General features: G+C 40.7%; 1 protein-coding gene across 1 annotated transcript; it reads left to right on the top strand.

Moving 5' to 3' along the window:
- The first annotated feature begins 6,312 nt into the window (after positions 1-6,312).
- LOC138908548 (uncharacterized) lies at positions 6,313-6,723 on the top strand. The gene has a single exon (XM_070199226.1). It carries the CDS (start codon positions 6,313-6,315, stop codon positions 6,721-6,723), a length of 411 nt encoding a protein of 136 aa, XP_070055327.1.
- Positions 6,724-18,436: the final 11,713 nt, after the last annotated feature.

The following is an 18,436-nucleotide window of genomic DNA, read 5'->3' as shown; positions in this document are numbered from 1 at the left end:
GGCCAAAGTATGACATTATATGTTCAGAGTCCCTTAGTCGCAAATTGGTACGCCAGGTTAGGTGAGGCAGTGGGTGCTGGTCTCATTCCTAGGTTCGGGGAGTGACACTGAGCGGCCGGATGGTGAGCATGAGTATATGGCCTGGTACAGCACCGTTACCCAACTTTTCGTCGGGAATCCTGTTTATCGCTCTGGCGGTCGGTACGTTCCATACGCCGGGAGGTACGAGGCACTGGTATGTTATTTGGTATACTTACTTATAACGTTAACCTAGCGTTCCGTAATTTATATTTTACATGTTGTGCAGGTTATTGGCCTACATATGTTCCACCAATTGGGACTGCAGATGCAACAGTATACCGGTGAGGGAGCAACCGCTTTGCACGAGTATGGCCGGCATGTTACCGATTTGGCTTCTAATAAGTAGGGATTTTGACCGTTTATTTGCACTCTTTTACTTGCGTTTTAGCTCAAAAATGCTTAAAGGTATTCCCGAAAACTAATAAAATGTGCTTTTGTACAGGAACATTGGGAAACGAGCCAAAGAAGTCAAAACCAACTCATAAAGAAGTCAAAAGTGGACAAGGACCAAAACAAGGCAAAAGGCCCACAGTGCGGACCGCACAATACTGGCGGCTGCAAAACAAAGAAAGAGCCATGTCAGTTTTCCTTCAGAGTATGCGGACCGCACAAATATTGTGCGGCCGCAGAAGAGGAAATTCATAGAGCTAGTTTTGGGCAAGTTGAAGGAGTGCGACCGCACCATAATTGTGCGGCCGCAGAATAACAAGTGCGGCCGCACTCAATATTATGCGGCCCGCATAAGTCAAAGATCAGAGAGATGGGATTTCAAGTTCAAGAAGAAATGCGGACCGAACCATTTTTGTGTGGCCGTATAATCAAGAGCGCGACCACACTCATTTTTATGCGGTCCGCAAAAGTCTCACACAACCAGAGCTTAAGGTTAAAGAGTACGGACCGCACTATAATTGTGCGGCTGCATAAGCAAGATTGCGGCCGCACTCACAAATGTGCGGTTCGCAATAGTTGAAGAAGTGCGGCCGCAATCTAGAATTGTGCGGCCGCAGAACTAGAACATGTCAAGCCAAGTCTCGTTGTGCGGACCGCACACATAATTATGCGGCCGCACAACCACCGCATGGGTATTTTTGTTAGATATTTTCAACTTAGTATAAATAGAACTTTTTGTCATTTTTAGGGTATGTTTTGTTTTGGGAGAGCACCTGAGCCGTTTTCCTTCACTGTTTTGAGTAATATTGTACTAGATTAGCTTCTAATTATTAAATTTTCTTTCCCTAATCAATTGTTATGCATTTTATCTTAATTTCTTCTTGTATTTCTTCATTTTTCATAAGTGGCTAAATTTCTAGATATGGTTGTAGCCCAACCCTAGTGTGGATACTTAATGTGTGTTTGATTTAGGACTTGTTTGTGATTGGGTTAGTGATATTTAGCCTAGTTTTTGCTTGAATTCAAGAATTAATGGTTGCAAACATTGATTCATGTCTAATTGACTTAGTCCCTACTTGAGAAAGAGAGACTAAGTCTAGGAAAACTTGGCTAACAAGAAATTGGGGTGAACTCAAAAAATTGATAGCCCCAATTAAAGAGTTGAATCTAGAGATAGTAAGACCTGACTTGAGCAGTTATCACTTATTTTGTGCAATATCCATTTGGATTTGAGAAAGTCAAATTGAGCAAAATCACTCAAACTACCGAGAGGTATAGAGTGGGTAATTGCGTGTGATTGCTATATTACAACCCCGACTAATCAAGCTTGTCCTAGAGTTTTCAACCCATTAGGTAACCACCTAGGTGGTAGTCACGACCCTAGATCGTTTATCATTTGCAAAACAACCAAAACCAAAATTATTGTATTCTAGTTTTATAATTGCAATCAATAGTTTAAATAGAAGTAGAAACAACAAACAAGAATGTGGAAGTATAATCTAAGGCATATTGTACAATTACACTAAATATATACCTAATCCCAATTCTAACTCCCTGAGGATTCGACCCCGACTAATTTGACATTGACATTTGGCCTGTAATAACTCTTATACTATTTTTTTTCCTTTATCTTTATTTTCTCTTTGGTATGTATATATTATCCCCCTTCGTTAGATGTATATATTCATTTTACTTCGATTTGTATATTCATTTATCTTGCTTTCCGTAGTTTATTTCGTAGCTTCTTTACTTTGTCTTTATTAGTAGTAGAACTTCTTCTTTACTTTAGTAGTTTCTTTTTTATTTGTTAGCTTCTTTTTATGTTTGAGTGATCAATAAGCCTTTGGTTTTCTTAATACCACGGTTCTTTCCAAAGGTGGATTTTGTATGAACCGGGTGGCTCTTCCCAACGATGAGTGGCGTTACAACCTTCTTAAGGGATTGAGTCCGTTTTCTTTTATGTTTAGGTAAATATAGTAATAATGAATAAAAGAGTCTTTAACATGCTTCACTTGGTACCAACACATTTACCCACGACCTTATGGCTAAAAACAAATTGTTGGCAGAAATTAGCTCTAGTTGTGGCCTTTGACTCTTGTGTTGACTTAAGCAGTCATCGAGTGGTTCAGTCGAGCCATTTGTGATTCTCAATCACAACTAGGGTTATTGTGGGCCCTCGACTCCGTTCTTTTTAGCAATCCAGCAGCGTGAGAGGTGAGGTATTAAATTGCAAGTCCAAGTACCCGTGCTAGTAGTCTAGAACTTGCCCCGAATATTTTTCTAGGAGAAATTCTAAGTGTAGCTTGGCTTGAGAAATGATTGTAGGCTCTCCTTGGTCCAATTTGAAATTTGAAATCTTCCATAGCCTACCAATGTGATATCCCTAGTCAACCTATTTGAGCCTAAGCCCGCTTTCTTTCAATAACCACGTTACAAGCCTTTATCCATTTGGTAATGACCCTTTCTTGGCACCCGATCTTTCCTTAGCATTCTTGAGAAACAATTGGCAAAAAACATAAGTTTGGGGGAGAGACGAGGAGTTTGTAAGTAATAAAAGGTACAAAGAAAAGAAAGAAATGAATAAAAGGGAAGGCAAAGAAAAGAAAGAAAGAACAAAAAGAAAAATACCAAAAAGAAAGTGAATAAGGTAGAAAGTTGAAGGGATTCAAAAAAACAATGATGATAGGCATGGAGTAAATAGAAAAGGAGAAAAATGAATGTCATGATCAATAAAGAGTGACGTTACGTCTCTCTAGTTCCTCGAGGAAAAAGAAAATGACTCAAAGAGTCGAAAAAGTATGAGCCGAAAAGAGAAAATGAAGTGCTTGAGGAAAAATGAAACCATTCTATTCCAACAAATCCTACCTTAGTCCTAAAGCCTTCATTACATCCCGCAAAAGCCCTACATGATCTCAGGTTGAGTGAGCTTACATTAATGGTGATTTACATGATGGGCAAGCCTATGGTACTTAGAGTCAAACTTGTGACATTCTTTTGAGAGAGATAAGCGCACTTTTCGCAATCCTTGTTTCGAGTGTTACATTCTAAAGTGAGATTTGCTAATGGAGAGTAGAGGAGGAGGAGTTTGGGATCCAAAATGACCTACTTGAAAGAGCGAGCGTCCTCGATGAATAGAGTCAACTCTTGATGCCTATTGTCGTATTAGAACTATGGTACTCAAAAAGTCAAATTATTGCGTTGTTGATAATTTATATGTGGTATGGGTAATTATTGGTACCAATTGACGTGTAATTGATTCACCTTAGGCTAGCTGAAATATCCCTTTTTCTAGTGGAGGTGGGAATTGCCTTAATTGCTTGACATTGATTGGTGCAGCCGGGGCATGTGAGGAAGAGGGCTCAGAATCATGGCTACCCTCTTCCGAACCTTTAGAATAACTAGCAGCGGAAGATGATTCATTAACTAAGTGGAAGACACCCGGGACTTGTTGATATTGGGTGTTAGGTGGGGCTTGGTTAGAGTTTCCCTCAGAAACTTCCCTAGACGGGAGATACTCACTGGTGTCTGATGATTCAGGGATTCTGTTGGCCGTAGCCCTCTGGATGGCTAGTGGTAGGTTACTCTTGCTTCGTCTCCGGCAACGGCGCCAAAAATTGATGTCGCCCAAACTCATACCACAAATATAGGTAGTGAGGCGGTCGAAGCAATAATAAAACCCAACACAAGTCGGAGTCGAATCCTCAAGGAGTTAGATGGATTTAACTATATATCTATGTTTTTGTGTGATTTGTCTTCTTTTCCTTTCGAGTCACTAATTTTGTTTTTGAATTGCTTATAGGTACGATAATGGCTCTCAACAACGAGCCCATTGATAATTTGCCATTGGGGGATGAAGTGGACGATGATCAAGGAGACGAGATTCTTCCCGAACCTCAAGCAAATAGGCGAGGCTGACCGCTAATGATAATGTTCCCGTCCCTCTTCCACCTCCACCAAGAGCAGCAGCGCACCGGGTATTGCCAAACGAGGGTTATGCAAGTGCTATAGTCCTACCCCGCATTAGGGCAGGCAACTTCCAAATTACCAACGTGATGCTTACACTACTTGAGCAACGGGGATTCTTCACCGGGGCTCCAAATCAAAATGCTTACAAGCATCTCAAGGGGTTCGTCGATACTTGTTGGGGGAGCAAGCAAACCAATGTTTCTGAGGACGCGTTGAGGTTGAGGCTATTTCCTTTCTCTTTACGGGGAAAAGCATTGGACATGCTAGAAAGATTGCCCAATCATTCCGTCCATACATGGGATGAGTTAGCCGAAAAATTCATTGCCAAATTCTTCTCTCCGGGGCACATAGCTGCACTACGGGATGAATTCTAGCGTTCAAGCAAGAGCCCAATGAGCCATTGCATGGGATTTGGGAAAGATATCGTACCATGATTAAAGAGTGCCCAAATAATGATATGACCGGGGCCATGATCCAACAAACCTTCTACAGTGGGATCAACACAATAAATCAATGTGTGGTAAATCAACTCGCTGGCGGGAACTTCATGAACACATCTTATGCCGAAACTTGTAAAATTTTGGATGAGATGGCAGATACCTCATCGGCATGGCAAAGTAGGGCCAATGTTCCACAAGGTAACCCCAATGGCATTCGCCTACATAAGGAACTACATGATTATGGGCAAACTTCGCAAAGTTAACAACCACAATGAACCAATTGGCCAAAGCTCAGCTGCAACATATTCAAGGGCCAAAACAAGTAAATGCGATGGAAGGTGTAAATATGATGATGAACAAGAGACGGAAAAAAGGTCAACAAGGGCAAAGTCGTCCGGAATAATTCATGCAAGATGATAGTGGGTATGACCAAGGTGATTTGTATAATGAACAAGAAGAAGAAGTGCAATACGTCAACAATTATCAAGGTCAAAGAAACAATGCTCAAAATCAACAACAATGGAGATCACAAGGAAATTGGAACAACCAAGGCCACCAAGGCAATTGGAGTGGTGTCAACAACAATCAAAGTAATTGGAATAATCAAGGAAACCAAGGCAATTGGGGTGGCAACAATCAAAGTAATTGGGGAGGTAATCAAGGAGGGTGGAACAACAACAACAACCAGGGGTCGGGTTTTCAAAGGCCCCCGATGTTCCAACAATCGAGCAATCCACCCCTTATCCTTCTCAAGGCCCGAGCCCGAGCTCTTCTAACAATGAGATGAGACGGATTGAAAGTATGTTCAAACAAATGATGGAATAAAATGCCGACTCTGATGCTCAATTAGCCTCCCACAACACTTTAATCCGCAATTTGGAGGTCCAACTTGGCCAAATCTCACAAGCATTGAATACTCGTCCTAAGGGGGCACTACCAAGTGATACGGTGGTGAACCCAAAGGGGGGAATAATACGGGACATGTTATGGCCGTGATTACGAGAATTGGAAAAGGTGGAGATGCAACCACCTCAAATCAAAGAAAAATTGTGGATGATGATGTTGTAGTTCAAGAAGATGAAATTCCAAGCAATGTGGTTCAAGCTAATGATGAAGTGAGAATTGATATTGATGAAAATGTGAAGGAGACGCAAGAAGAGGTGAACCCGTCTAGGGAGCACATGATTGACATATCGGAACCAGTAGTGCCAAAGCTAAGACACCACCAATGCCAAGGCCTCCTCCTCCATACCCCCAAAGGCTTGCAAAGCAAAATAGTGAGAACCAATTCAAAAGGTTTATTGACACGATGAAGAGTTTTTTTATCAATGTGCCGGGTTATGCAAAGTTTATGAAGGACTTGGTCACCAAGAAGAGGTCGATGAATTGTGAAACTATCAAGATGACACATCAAGTGAGTGTTATTGTGCACTCAATGGCTCCGAAATTGGAAGATCTGGGTGCTTTCACAATCCCTTGCACTATTGGGAGCACCGACTTTTCCAAAGCTTTATATGATTTGGGGGCAAGTATCAACTTGATGCCTTACTCTGTGTTCAAAACTTTGGGAATTGGGCAACCAAGACCCACATCTATGAGGATGCAAATGGCGTATCATACTATGAAGAGGCCATTAGGAATTACTGATGATGTGTTAGTCCGTGTTGATAAGTTCATCCTTCCAACGGACTTTGTGATCCTTGATTGTGAGGTTGACTACGAGGTGCCTATTATCTTGGGTAGACCTTTCCTTTCTACGGGGAAGGCTTTTGTGATGTGGAAGCCGGTGAGCTCACTTTTCGGGTGGGTGACGAAAATGTGGTTTTCCATATGTGCCAATCGATGAGGCAACCAAATAGCAACGAAGTTTGTTCATTCATGGATTTAGTGACCGAAGTAATTGTTGATGATGTTAGTGCTGCGATGAATGTTGAGGATACCTTGGATGCTGTGTTGCTCAATAATGATGATGATGATGAGAAGGAAGGCTTTGTGGAATATGTCAATGCTTTTCAAGGAATGGGGTCATATACTTATGAACCCCGAAAATTGTCCTTAGATCTTGAGAACCGGAAGACTCCTCCAACAAAGCCCTCAATCGAGGAGCCTCCCACTTTGGAGTTAAAGCCTTTGCCTTCACATCTCAAGTATGAGTTTCTTGGCCCTTGTTCCACTTTACCTGTTATTCTTTCCTCTTGCTTGACTAACTTGCAGGTAGATTCTACTTTGGCGGTGCTCCAAAAGAGGTAGAAAGTGATAGGTTGGACATTGGCGGATATTCGGGGTATAAGCCCCGCCTTTTGCATGCACAAGATTTTTTTAGAGTAGGATGCCAAACCCTACGTGGAGCATCAAAGAAGATTGAATGAAGCAATGCAATAGGTAGTGAAGAAGGAGATCATAAAGTGGTTGGATGTCGGGGTTCTATTGCCGATTCATCAAGGATTTTTCTAAGGTGGTGAATCCTTTGTGTAAACTTTTGGAGAAGGATACCAAGTTCCATTTCAATGAAGATTGCATGAAGGCATTCGAGTTTCTTAAGTTCAAGTTGACTAATACTCATATTATTACCATACCAGATTGGAGCTTGCCTTTTGAGCTCATGTGCGACGCAAGTGATGTGGCGGTTGGAGCGGTGTTGGGGCAACGTATCAACAAAATCTTCCATCCGGTCTATTATACAAGCAAGACCATGAATGATGCCCAAGTCAACTACACAGTGACCGAAAAAGAGCTCCTTGTTATTGTCTTTGCTATGGAGAAGTTCCGCCCATACTTGATGGGTACAAAGGTGATTGTTCATACCGACCATGCAGCGCTTCGGTATTTGATGAGCAAGAAGGATTCTAAGGCAAGGTTTATGCGGCGGGTGCTTCTATTGCAAGAGTTTGATCTAGAGATTCAAGACCGCAAGGGTAGTGAAAATCAAGTAGCGGACCACTTGTCCCGATTGGAGGAGGAGGGGAGGCCACATGATGGCCTTAAGATAAATGATTCATTTCCCGACGAGCAACTCCTAGCCATTTCTATGACCGGGATGCCATGGTTCGCCGACTTTTCCAATTATCTTGTGAGTGGCATTGTACCAAATGAGTTCTCTTCAAACCAAAGGAAGAATCTCAAACGGGATTGCCTTGACTATTATTGGGATGAGCCGTATCTTTTCCGAATATGTACCGATGGTACGATCCGACGATGTGTGCCGGAGGAAGAACAAATGGGTATTCTTGAGGCTTGCCACTCTTTACCGTATGGTGGCCACCATGATGGAGCAAGAACAACGGCAAAAGTTTTGAGTTGTGGATTCTATTGGCCTACTCTCTACAAGGATTCTAGTGAGCTTGTCAAGCGGTGTGATGAATGCCAAAGGGCCAGTGGGATCTCAAAGAAGAATGAAATGCCTCTCACCACCATTTTGGAGATAGATATTTTCGATGTGTGGGGTATTGATTTTATGGGTCCGTTTGTTAGATCTTGTGGAAACACCTACATTCTAGTTGCGGTGGATTGTGTATCTAAATGGGTTGAGGCCATTGCTTTGCCCAACAATGAAGCAAGAAGTGTGGTGGCATTCTTGAAAAAGAACATCTTCACGAGGTTTGGTACCCAAAGAGCCATTATTAGTGATGGGGGTTCGCATTTTTGCAACAAGGCTTTTGATACCTTACTCATAAAGTATGGTGTCACTCATAAAGTATCAACCCCTTACCATCCTCAAGCAAGCGGACAAGTTGAAGTCTTCAACCGAGAGATAAAGAGTATTTTGTCAAAGACAGTCAATGCCAACCAGACTGATTGGTCAAGAAAACTTGATGATGCTCTTTGGGCTTATAGAACAGCCTACAAAATACCGATTGGGATGTCTCCATACCAGTTAGTGTTCGGGAAGGCATGCCATCTTCCGGTAGAACTTGAGCATAAGGCCATTTGGGCTTTGAAGAAGTTAAACCTTGAATGGGATGTCGCGGCAAATCTAAGGGTGTCACAATTGAATGAGCTTGATAAATTTCGGTATCATGCCTACACAAGCTCGTCCCTTTATAAGGAGAAGATGAAGTACCTCCATGACAAGTACATCCACAACAAGGAATTTAAAGAGCGTGATCTTGTGCTATTGTTCAATTCCTGGTTACAGATGTTTTATCACGACCCAAACCGATGGGCCGCGAGGGCACCCGATACCTTACTCAACCGAATACCAACATAATGTATATTTTTGTATCATGACATCATGGGTAAATGAGACGGAAAAGGCTGTCGTAGAATAACTAGAATAAAACATTAATACCAACTTGGGCCTATAAGACCAAAATGATCACTCGTACACTAAACGTATGCCGACAAGGCCATACAATCTTTTACGTACATGGCATATGTCTACAAGCCTCTAAGAGTAGATAAATACCATAAAGGTCTGGACAGGACCCCGCCATACTAAACAATACACGTCCCAATCATACTGACCAAATAAGCAACTCCGGAGCAAATGGAGCGCACCAACATATTCCACTGAGTTGATAGCCTACTTAGAGAACTCTCAATCTGTCTATCGGGACCTGCGGGCATGAAATGCAGCATCCCCAGGAAAAAGGGACGTCAGTACAAATAAAGTACCGAGTATGTAAAGCATGACAATAGTATATAAAAGACATGAAAGAAACATGGAGTAAAGAACTCAACCTGTAATTATGAATAGTTCTGTGAATCATGAAAATTTATAATGTCATGCATGTGCCTATAAATGCCATATCATGCATAGGTATATGCATACATAACATCATCAATCAAGCTTCTGAGGGCATCCCATCATATCATCTCAGCCATTGTGAGCAAAATCATCAACGTATACCAGTTGATCAGGTGGTGATGCGTATATAACGCCATAACCTTTTTCCATATCCCATATATATATAATATATGCGTATATAACGCCACCTGGTCATGGTTCAATGTACATGTATACATGAATGAAATGCATAAGAAGTACGTTAATAAGATTTCTCAAAATGTCATAAGATCACTATGCCTTTGATTAATATCATAAAATAAACTTTATCAACTTGCATATTTTTCTGAGACCCATGAATAAATGATATATTAATAGGACACATAAGGAATCAAGTATATAGACATCCCTAGTATTTCTATGAATAGAGTCATTTATGAAAGTTGCATAATTGCTCGTTTCGTTTGTATCGTACGGATCATGCCAAAAGGAAAGGAGGGATAACCTTAACATACCTTAACTCCGTTGAGTCCTTAATACCTTCCAAGAAATTATTCAAACAACTCAACCCAATCTACCACATCATAAGGAGATTCAAAATCAGTGTTGAGTAAAGGCTAAGTCCGCAACTTAAACTAGTTGCTCGTTTACGTAAATTCGGACAACATCTCCCCTGTAACTAGGCCCTCCTCCAATACCATATACCAACAACAACAACAAGAACACAACAATAACAACATGTAAGCATCATTTTACAACCTTATCTCTATCACAATATACAACAAAATAGCCCACACACCCTAATCACTTCATACATAAAACGACACCCAAAGTAGTGTCAAACAACTAAAAAAAATGTAACGATGAATGACCAGCCCACCATTCCGTCATTATTTGGTGTTTCTCCACATTATTTGTCCTACAAAACTCCATTACATAGTATAAAAATATACAGTCCAAAGGAAACACGAAACAGCCCACAAAACAGTCAACTACAAGTCAAATAACTTGAACTCACGGCTTCCGATCACCGTCCCGTGAGTTCTAACTATTAGGAAACGAATTTATCAACATTCCTTGATATTTAAACACTTAAATATAGAAAGTACACGTTTTCCTAACTATGAAGTACCTTCCAAAACTCAAACTACAAAGAAAAAGAGAGGCGATATAGCGATACTTACGTCATAGGGATCGTTTTAATATTAACGCTTCTTGATTCCGTGTCCGGGATGATAATATTGTTTGAAGCTCTTGCAGAGAGCTTAAGAGTAAAGTTATGGGTGTTATTTGGGTGTGTTCTCTGGAAAAATGGAGAAAGAGACGAGATGGGATGTAAATATTCCATTTTTAAAAAAAAAAAAAATCAAAAAAGATGCTACTTGGCACCCTATGATTGATCATTCTTCCAACACTTATAACTTTTTGTCCGGGTGTCGTATGAATGAACGGTTAAGTGAATTGGAAACTAAATTCCAAGACCTTCAATTTGATATATAATATATCCCAAAAAGACCTCATACAACATACGAAATTTATTTCTCAAAAAACTCTGTTACAGGGCAAATTCTTAGTCGGATTTTCCGCAACTTTAATCCGATTTTTCCCAAACTTCATATTTTCTATCAAAATATCATATATAACCATATTATGACTTTAAAATCATTGAAATCATGACTAAAAAGTCTCATATTCATTACGTCACCTTGGGACGCACAGGGTGTAACTTGTTTCCGGGCAAGTTGAAGTCAAAATGGAGTGGCCCCTTTGAAGTGGTGAATGTAACCCCCTTTGGTGCTCTAGATTTGAAAATTAAGAATGACGAGCTGTTTAGAGTCAATGGACACCGAGTTAAACATTATCTTGGCAAGGTTGATGATGGCCACATTGTGGTGGTCCTTCATTTCAAATGATTGGTAATTTACGTTGTGTCGCGACGTTAAATCAGGCGCTTCTTGGGAGGCAACCCATGTGTATTTTTCTTTTTCTTTTCTTCTTTGTTATATAGGTGCTGTTTTGTGCTAACTGGTTTTGAAGTGTATGCAGGAATGAGTGTACATTGCATGGATTGTGCAAGAAAAATTGGCTAAGTGTCACAAAAAGTACGGAACGCACCAAAATTATGCGGACCGCACAACCACTCTGCGGCCGCACAATTCTGTATGCGGTCGCACAATTGGAAGATCAAAATTGCATGCTCTCTAAAGTTTGGCCTGTCAAAAATCCTTAACAAAGTGCGGCCGCACACAAAATTGTGTGGTCCGCACAAATTCTGCGGCCGCACTTACTTTTGTGCGGTCCACAGAACGTCTTCGAAGGAACAAGTAATGAGTGTGGACCGCACTCAAAATTGTGCGACCGCACTCAGGTAGGTCTGGGCCCGACGGGTCAAAGTATAAATAGGGCTTTTCTCAACTTTTTACACTTTATATTCTCTGAACCTTCAAGCCCTAAGCAAACACAGTGCATCCTCCACTAATTCTCAAACTTCAAGCATTTCATCTTTAGATTTTTCATCTTCTCTTAGTTTTGTTATTTTGTCTAGGGTTAATTTCATGCCTAAAAATGTCAATAGTTAGTCATCTTTGCTAAAACATCATGTGGGTAGCTTCATAATTGTTAATTGGGGTCTGGGTAAATAGCTAATCATGCTTGATTATTAGGGCCATGTCTAATTCTTGCAAAAACTTATATGAATCGTAAAGCAGTGCCGTGTTAATCTAAATTGTGCAGCCGCACACACTTTCGTGCAATCCGCAGTCTCTAAATTAGGGCATCTATATGGTTGAATTGTGCTGACTGCACTCAAAAATATGCGGTCCACAGTGCAAGTGTGTGGTCCACAGTCAAAATTGTACGGTCTGCACTGTTAAATGATCAGAGACCCAGTAGTCTGAACCTGGGGCTGTGCGGCAGCACTCAAAATTGTGCATTCTGCACTTTTGATTGTGCGGCCGCACTCACCTTTGTGCGGTCCGCACTGCCTTTTTTGTTTTTTTCATAACTGACCTGCAACTATCATGCATATATCTGTGTCCTATGTACCTGAACTCTAACTGATTCTTATTGTTATGAATTGCAGATGATGGTTAGATCACGTGGTGGAGGAGATACATCAAAAGGGAGGGCAGAACCCTCCCGAGGCCGAAGACGAAGCAAGAGTAACCTATCACTAGCCATCCAGAGAGTGTTAAGCAAGAAGGCTACGGCCAACAGAGTCCCTGAATCATCAAACACCAGTGAGTTTCTCCCGTCGAGGGAAGTTTCTGAGGGAAACTCTGACCAAGCCCCACCTAACACCAACCTCAACAAGACCCGGGTAGATTCCACTTAGTTGATGAATCATCTTCCACTGCTAGTTCTTCTAAAGGTTCGAAAGAGGGTAGCCATGATTCTGAGCCCTCTTCCTCACATGCCCCGTCTGCACCAATCAATGTTGATGATGATGATGACGTACCGGATAACGGTAGAGGGGGAGACGCTCAAGTGGGTGGTCTTGAGAGGAAAATGAAAAGGGAGATGTGAGAAGATAGATTTGTCAGCTTGACTGCCTTGAACAAATTTAGAGAGTGGTGGCCCCATAGATTGCTCTCTCTTGAGCGACAATTCTTGATGAAGGATTTGGATAAGCACAACCTAAATGTCCTCAGACAGTTCCATGAGAGAAAAGGATGGAAATGGTTCACCCAAGCGCCCTCGATGCAAATGAGCACTTGGTTAAAGTATTTTATGCCAATGTGGCTCACATTAAGAAGGGTACCAAGGTGACAAAAGTGTGAAATCTAAAAATCCGATTCGACTCCTGTGCTTTGAACTCTTACTTGGGATTTGAAGAAGTGGAGCAACCCAATACTTGGAAAAGCTAGCTATGGGTGATGCAGCTCGCCCGTGGCTAGCTGATATTTTGGCTATTCGAGGATCAATACCTCTGTGGCTCACAGCAGGGGTTCCCATAGTCCGGGCAACCCTAAACTTTGAAGCTAAAGGGTGGCAGACTTTCGTGTGCACCCGCATTGACCTGTGCTTGAATAAGAACAACCTCCCACTTTCCTGAGCAGTCCTAGTGGCTTCAATTATGGCTGGGTACCCGATCAATGTGGGTGCTATAATGTCAACCAACATCATTTTGGCTGTCCAGAGGGATGGGAGATCCTACCCCTACTCGAACTTCATCACAGAGTACTGCAATGATCAAAAGGTGGAGTCGAGGCAGTATGATACTAAAGTAAAGGCCAAGAAGCCTTTCTCATGGTACCACTTACAGGGTTCTGACAACCCGAAGTTCAAGGGTAAGGCAACTACCTCTGCTGGCGAGTCTGAGGAGTTAACGGTAGTAGTTACTGATTCAGCTGCTGAGCCTTCCGCAGATGCTATGCCTTCCACAATAGCCGAACCTTCCACCGGGACATCAGACATGCCACCATCTTCTTCTTCCAGACCATCAGCTCCATTATCAATGCCAGCTTCATCTACTTATCCACTGACTGTGATGCGAGTCTCCCAAACATTGGTGAGTCTCAACAACTTGATGCATGCAGCTACTTCAAAGTTGTCTGACATATCCAGTGTTGTTGCAGCACAGTCTTCTGCCCAGGCTGCACCACAGGTACCTTCGTCAGTGGAGAAAACATTGAAGAAGATTTTGGACAACCAGAAGACCATTATGGAGACTCTGGTGGCACATGGGGGTGTCATTGAGGATTTGGGCAAGCGGGTAAAGAAAATGCGAAAGTTTCAAGCTTCGAAAAAGTCGGTGGATAAGTTGACAACATCAGTTACCAATCTTGCATCGTCGGAGATCTACCACTGGACCTACTTATGGAGGGAGCACCTTCAGCACCAGCAGTACCAGAGGCATCACATATAGCATCCGACCAGTCTGAGGAGCCGGTTGCGACTGCCCACACCGCTGAGGAGATGATCCAGATGCTCAGCAACCCTGTTGTCCCTAAGCCAGGTGATGATGAGATACATCTAGAGGAGACTGAGGGTACTGAGGATGCCATACAGACTAAGACCACATAGGGAGTTCTCTTAACTCTCTACCCATTGTTCTTATTTTTTATAAGCATTGGGGACAATGCTCACTTTTATTCGGGGGGTGGTCTATTTTGATTAATTTTACATTGACATTTGGCCTGTAATAACTCTTATACTATTTTTTTTCCTTTATCTTAATTTTCTATTTAGTATGTATATATTCTCCCCCTTCGTTTGATGTATATATTCATTTTACTTTGGTTTGTATATTCATTTATCTTGCTTTCCGTAGTTTATTTCGTAGCTTCTTTACTTTGTCTTTCTTAGTAGTAGAACTTCTTATTTACTTTAGTAGTCTCTTTTTGATTTGTTAGCTTCTTTTTACGTTTGAGTGATCAATAGCCTTTGGTTTTTTTAATGCCACGGTTCTTTCCAAAGGCGGATTTTGTGTGAACCGGGTGGCTTTTCCCAACGAAGGATAGCGTGACAACCTTCTTAAGGGATTGAATCTGTTTTCTTTTATGTTTAGGCAAATATAGTAGTAATGAATAAAACAAGTCTCACACAACCAGAGCTTAAGGTCAAAGAGTGCGGACCGCACTATAATTGTGCGGCCGCAGAAGCAAGAATGCGACCGCACTCATAAATGTGCAGTCCACAGTAGTTGAAGGAGTGCGACCGCAATTCAGAATTGTGTGGCCGCAAAACTGGAACCTGTCAAGCCAAGTCTCGTTGTGCGTACCTCACACATAATTATGCGGCCGCACAACCTCCACAGAGGCATTTTTGTCAGATATTTTCAGTTTAGTATAAATAGAACTTTTTGTCATTTTTAGGGTAAGTTTTGTTTTGGGAGAGCACCTGAGCCATTTTCCTTCACGGTTTTGAGTAATATTGTACTAGATTAGCTTCTAAACATTAGATTTTCTTTCCCTAATCAATTATTATGCATTCTATCTTAATTTCTTCTTGTATTTCTTCATTTTTTATGAGTAGCTAAATTTCTAGCTAGGGTTGTGGCCCAATCCTAGTGTGGGTACTTAATGAGTGTTTGATTTATGACTTATTTGTGATTGGGTTAGTGATATTTAGCCTAGTTCTTGCTTGAATTCAAGAATTAATGGTTGCAAACATTAATTCATGCTTAATTGACTTAGTCTTTACTTGAGAAAGAGAGACTAAATCTAGGAAAACTTGGCTAACAAAAAATTGGGGTGAACTCAAGAAATTGATAGCCCCAATTAAAGGGTTGAATCTAGAGATAGTAAGACCCGACTTGAGCAGTTATCACTTGTTTTGTGCAATACCCATTTGGACTTGAGAAAGTCAAATTAGGCAAAACCACTCAAACTACCGAGAGGTATAGAGTGGGTAATTGCGTGTGATTGCTACATTACAACCCTGACCAATCAGACTTGTCTTAGAGTTTTTAACCCATTAGGTAACCACCTAGGTGGAAGTCACGACCCTAGATCTTTTATCATTTGGAAAACAACCAAAACCAAAAATATTATCTTCTAGTTTTATAATTGTAATCAATAGTTTAAAGTAGAAGTATAAACAACAAACAAGAATATGAAAGTGTAATCTAAGGCATATTGTACAATTACACTAAATATATACCTAATCCCAATTCTAACTCCCCGAGGATTCGACCCCGACTTGCGTTGGGTTTTATTATTGCTTCGATCGCCTCACTACCTATATTTGTGGTGTGAGTTTGGGTGACATCAGTTTCCCAGACATTGAGGCGATCCCGGGATGATGAGCGCTTAGGATACCATGCTGATTATGTGGCGCCAGAGCAGTACCGTCGTGGGCTAGCAGTGGAGCCGGAACGTGGTCGACGTGGCAGGCGTGCCCCACGAGGTAGGGATGTCCCACGAGGTAAGGGTATCCCACGAGGTCGTGGGGGTCGGCGAGGAGGTGGTCCCCAGCAAGGGGGCGTTGAGGCACTTGTTGAGGATGTTAGAGTTGATCAGCCAGGTGACCTCCATGAGCCAGACCATGCTCATAGTGATATGCCGTCATTCAACCTTCAGCTTACTCCAGGGACTTCGCAGGTGACCCCATAAGCTCAATTGTTGATCACGGGCACGACCATTATGTGAGAGGATTGGGATCAGTATTTTCCTGATCCTCCAAACCCATCGACCATTGCTGATGATCGTCCGACACGAGATGTGGCTAATGGGCGTCGGCTGAGTTATGGCTCATCATCGAGGGATGCTGAGGATCTTTCACAGGCATAGGTTTGTTTGTATTATTATTATTATTATTATTATTATTATTATTATTATTATTATTATTATTATTATTATTATTATTATTATTATTATTATTATTACTATTATTATTATTTTTTATCTCATTGATTAGCCATAAATATCTTTATATTTTTTGTAAGGCTTCATCCTCGCCCGTCACGAAGGCCACTTTGTACGATATTGACCTGGTTGCGACGGATGATTATATTAAGGAGACCGACGAGACCATGGTAAGACAATTTAAATCTTTGTGACTTAACATGTACATTACTAATATATAAATATATCATATACTAAAATATCTTATTATTCTGTAGGTTATTGCTGGACCGACGGCCCCTTCTACCGAGCCTGCCAGCCCTAATGACGATCATGCTGTAGTGCATCCTCTGATAAAGAGGCGACGTGATGAGGATGATCCTGATAGTGTAGCCGGGCAGGATGGGATGCGCCTCAGGCCAACGGGTACATTAAAGCATACAGGATGTGGGACACATTGAATTTTTTATATTTTATGTACATATGACATTCAGTAAATAATAATAACAATTTTTATTATTTACATTAGATGCGCATTATGTTTTTATTTCTCTGGTTCTTTGTTATTTTAGTACTACAACACAAACACAAATATAGCAACTTAACATAATTTAAATTCAGTGCAACTAATGAAAATACATGACACGAAAAACATAAAGATACAATACTACACTCAATACATACATGTGTTTGTTTAGTCACTACCGCCTATTATTCTTTGCTCCAACCACTTAAATTTCTCTTCCAGCTTATTTGTTTTTCTTTCGTCTCTTTTAGTTTCTCCTGCACTGCTGCAGTTAAGTCCAGAAGAATTATTGGCGGGCCCACATAATATGTATAGCGCGGTAAGGAAAGACGTTATATATATAGCGCCTTTTAAAAGGGTGTTATACCTTAACATGCAAAAGAGTTGACGTATTGAATTAATCCAAAAAGTTAATAAGATGTACTAGTACATTATTATTAAGAACTAGTCTTAGAGTACGCGCTTTGCGCGCGTACCCCTATCTCAATAAATAGCTTTTTCAAAAAATAATCATACTTATTATATTAAAGTCTTTGTTTGAGTCATAAATTGTAGCGTAAATTTTGAGGATGATGGAAATTTGTTATATATAATCAACTCAATAAAAGAAGAAACTATAAAATAGAACTCCTCAATCATTAGTTATTATCCTACTATGCTTTCTATAGGAATATTTTATAAAAAATATTGTTATTTTTGCGACCTACAGAAAATAATTAAATAACATAAAAATGCTTATATCATGTTTTTTTTAATTTGGGAACTAACACAAATTGAAAGATGACTCTTTTAACCTTCTAGAAAATTTGGAATAACGTGGTTGGCCTACCATTCCGGAAAAAAATGGTTAGTGACAACATAAAGTCTAAAAAGACTAATATTGAGTTAATATTTTTTTTTTTAAAAGTAACTTAATTTATATAAAATATAATGAGTTGTCATAAGTTAGAACATTTAGAATATATTTTGTGTTAAACTATTCCATCCTTATTACTTTAAGTTTTCTCTTACCCAATTTAAC

This window comes from Nicotiana tomentosiformis, chromosome 3 (assembly GCF_000390325.3).
Source record: "Nicotiana tomentosiformis chromosome 3, ASM39032v3, whole genome shotgun sequence".
Lineage (NCBI taxonomy): Eukaryota > Viridiplantae > Streptophyta > Magnoliopsida > Solanales > Solanaceae > Nicotiana > Nicotiana tomentosiformis.
Note: the sequence above shows the minus strand (reverse complement) of the source record. Positions and strands in the feature narration are given on the sequence as shown.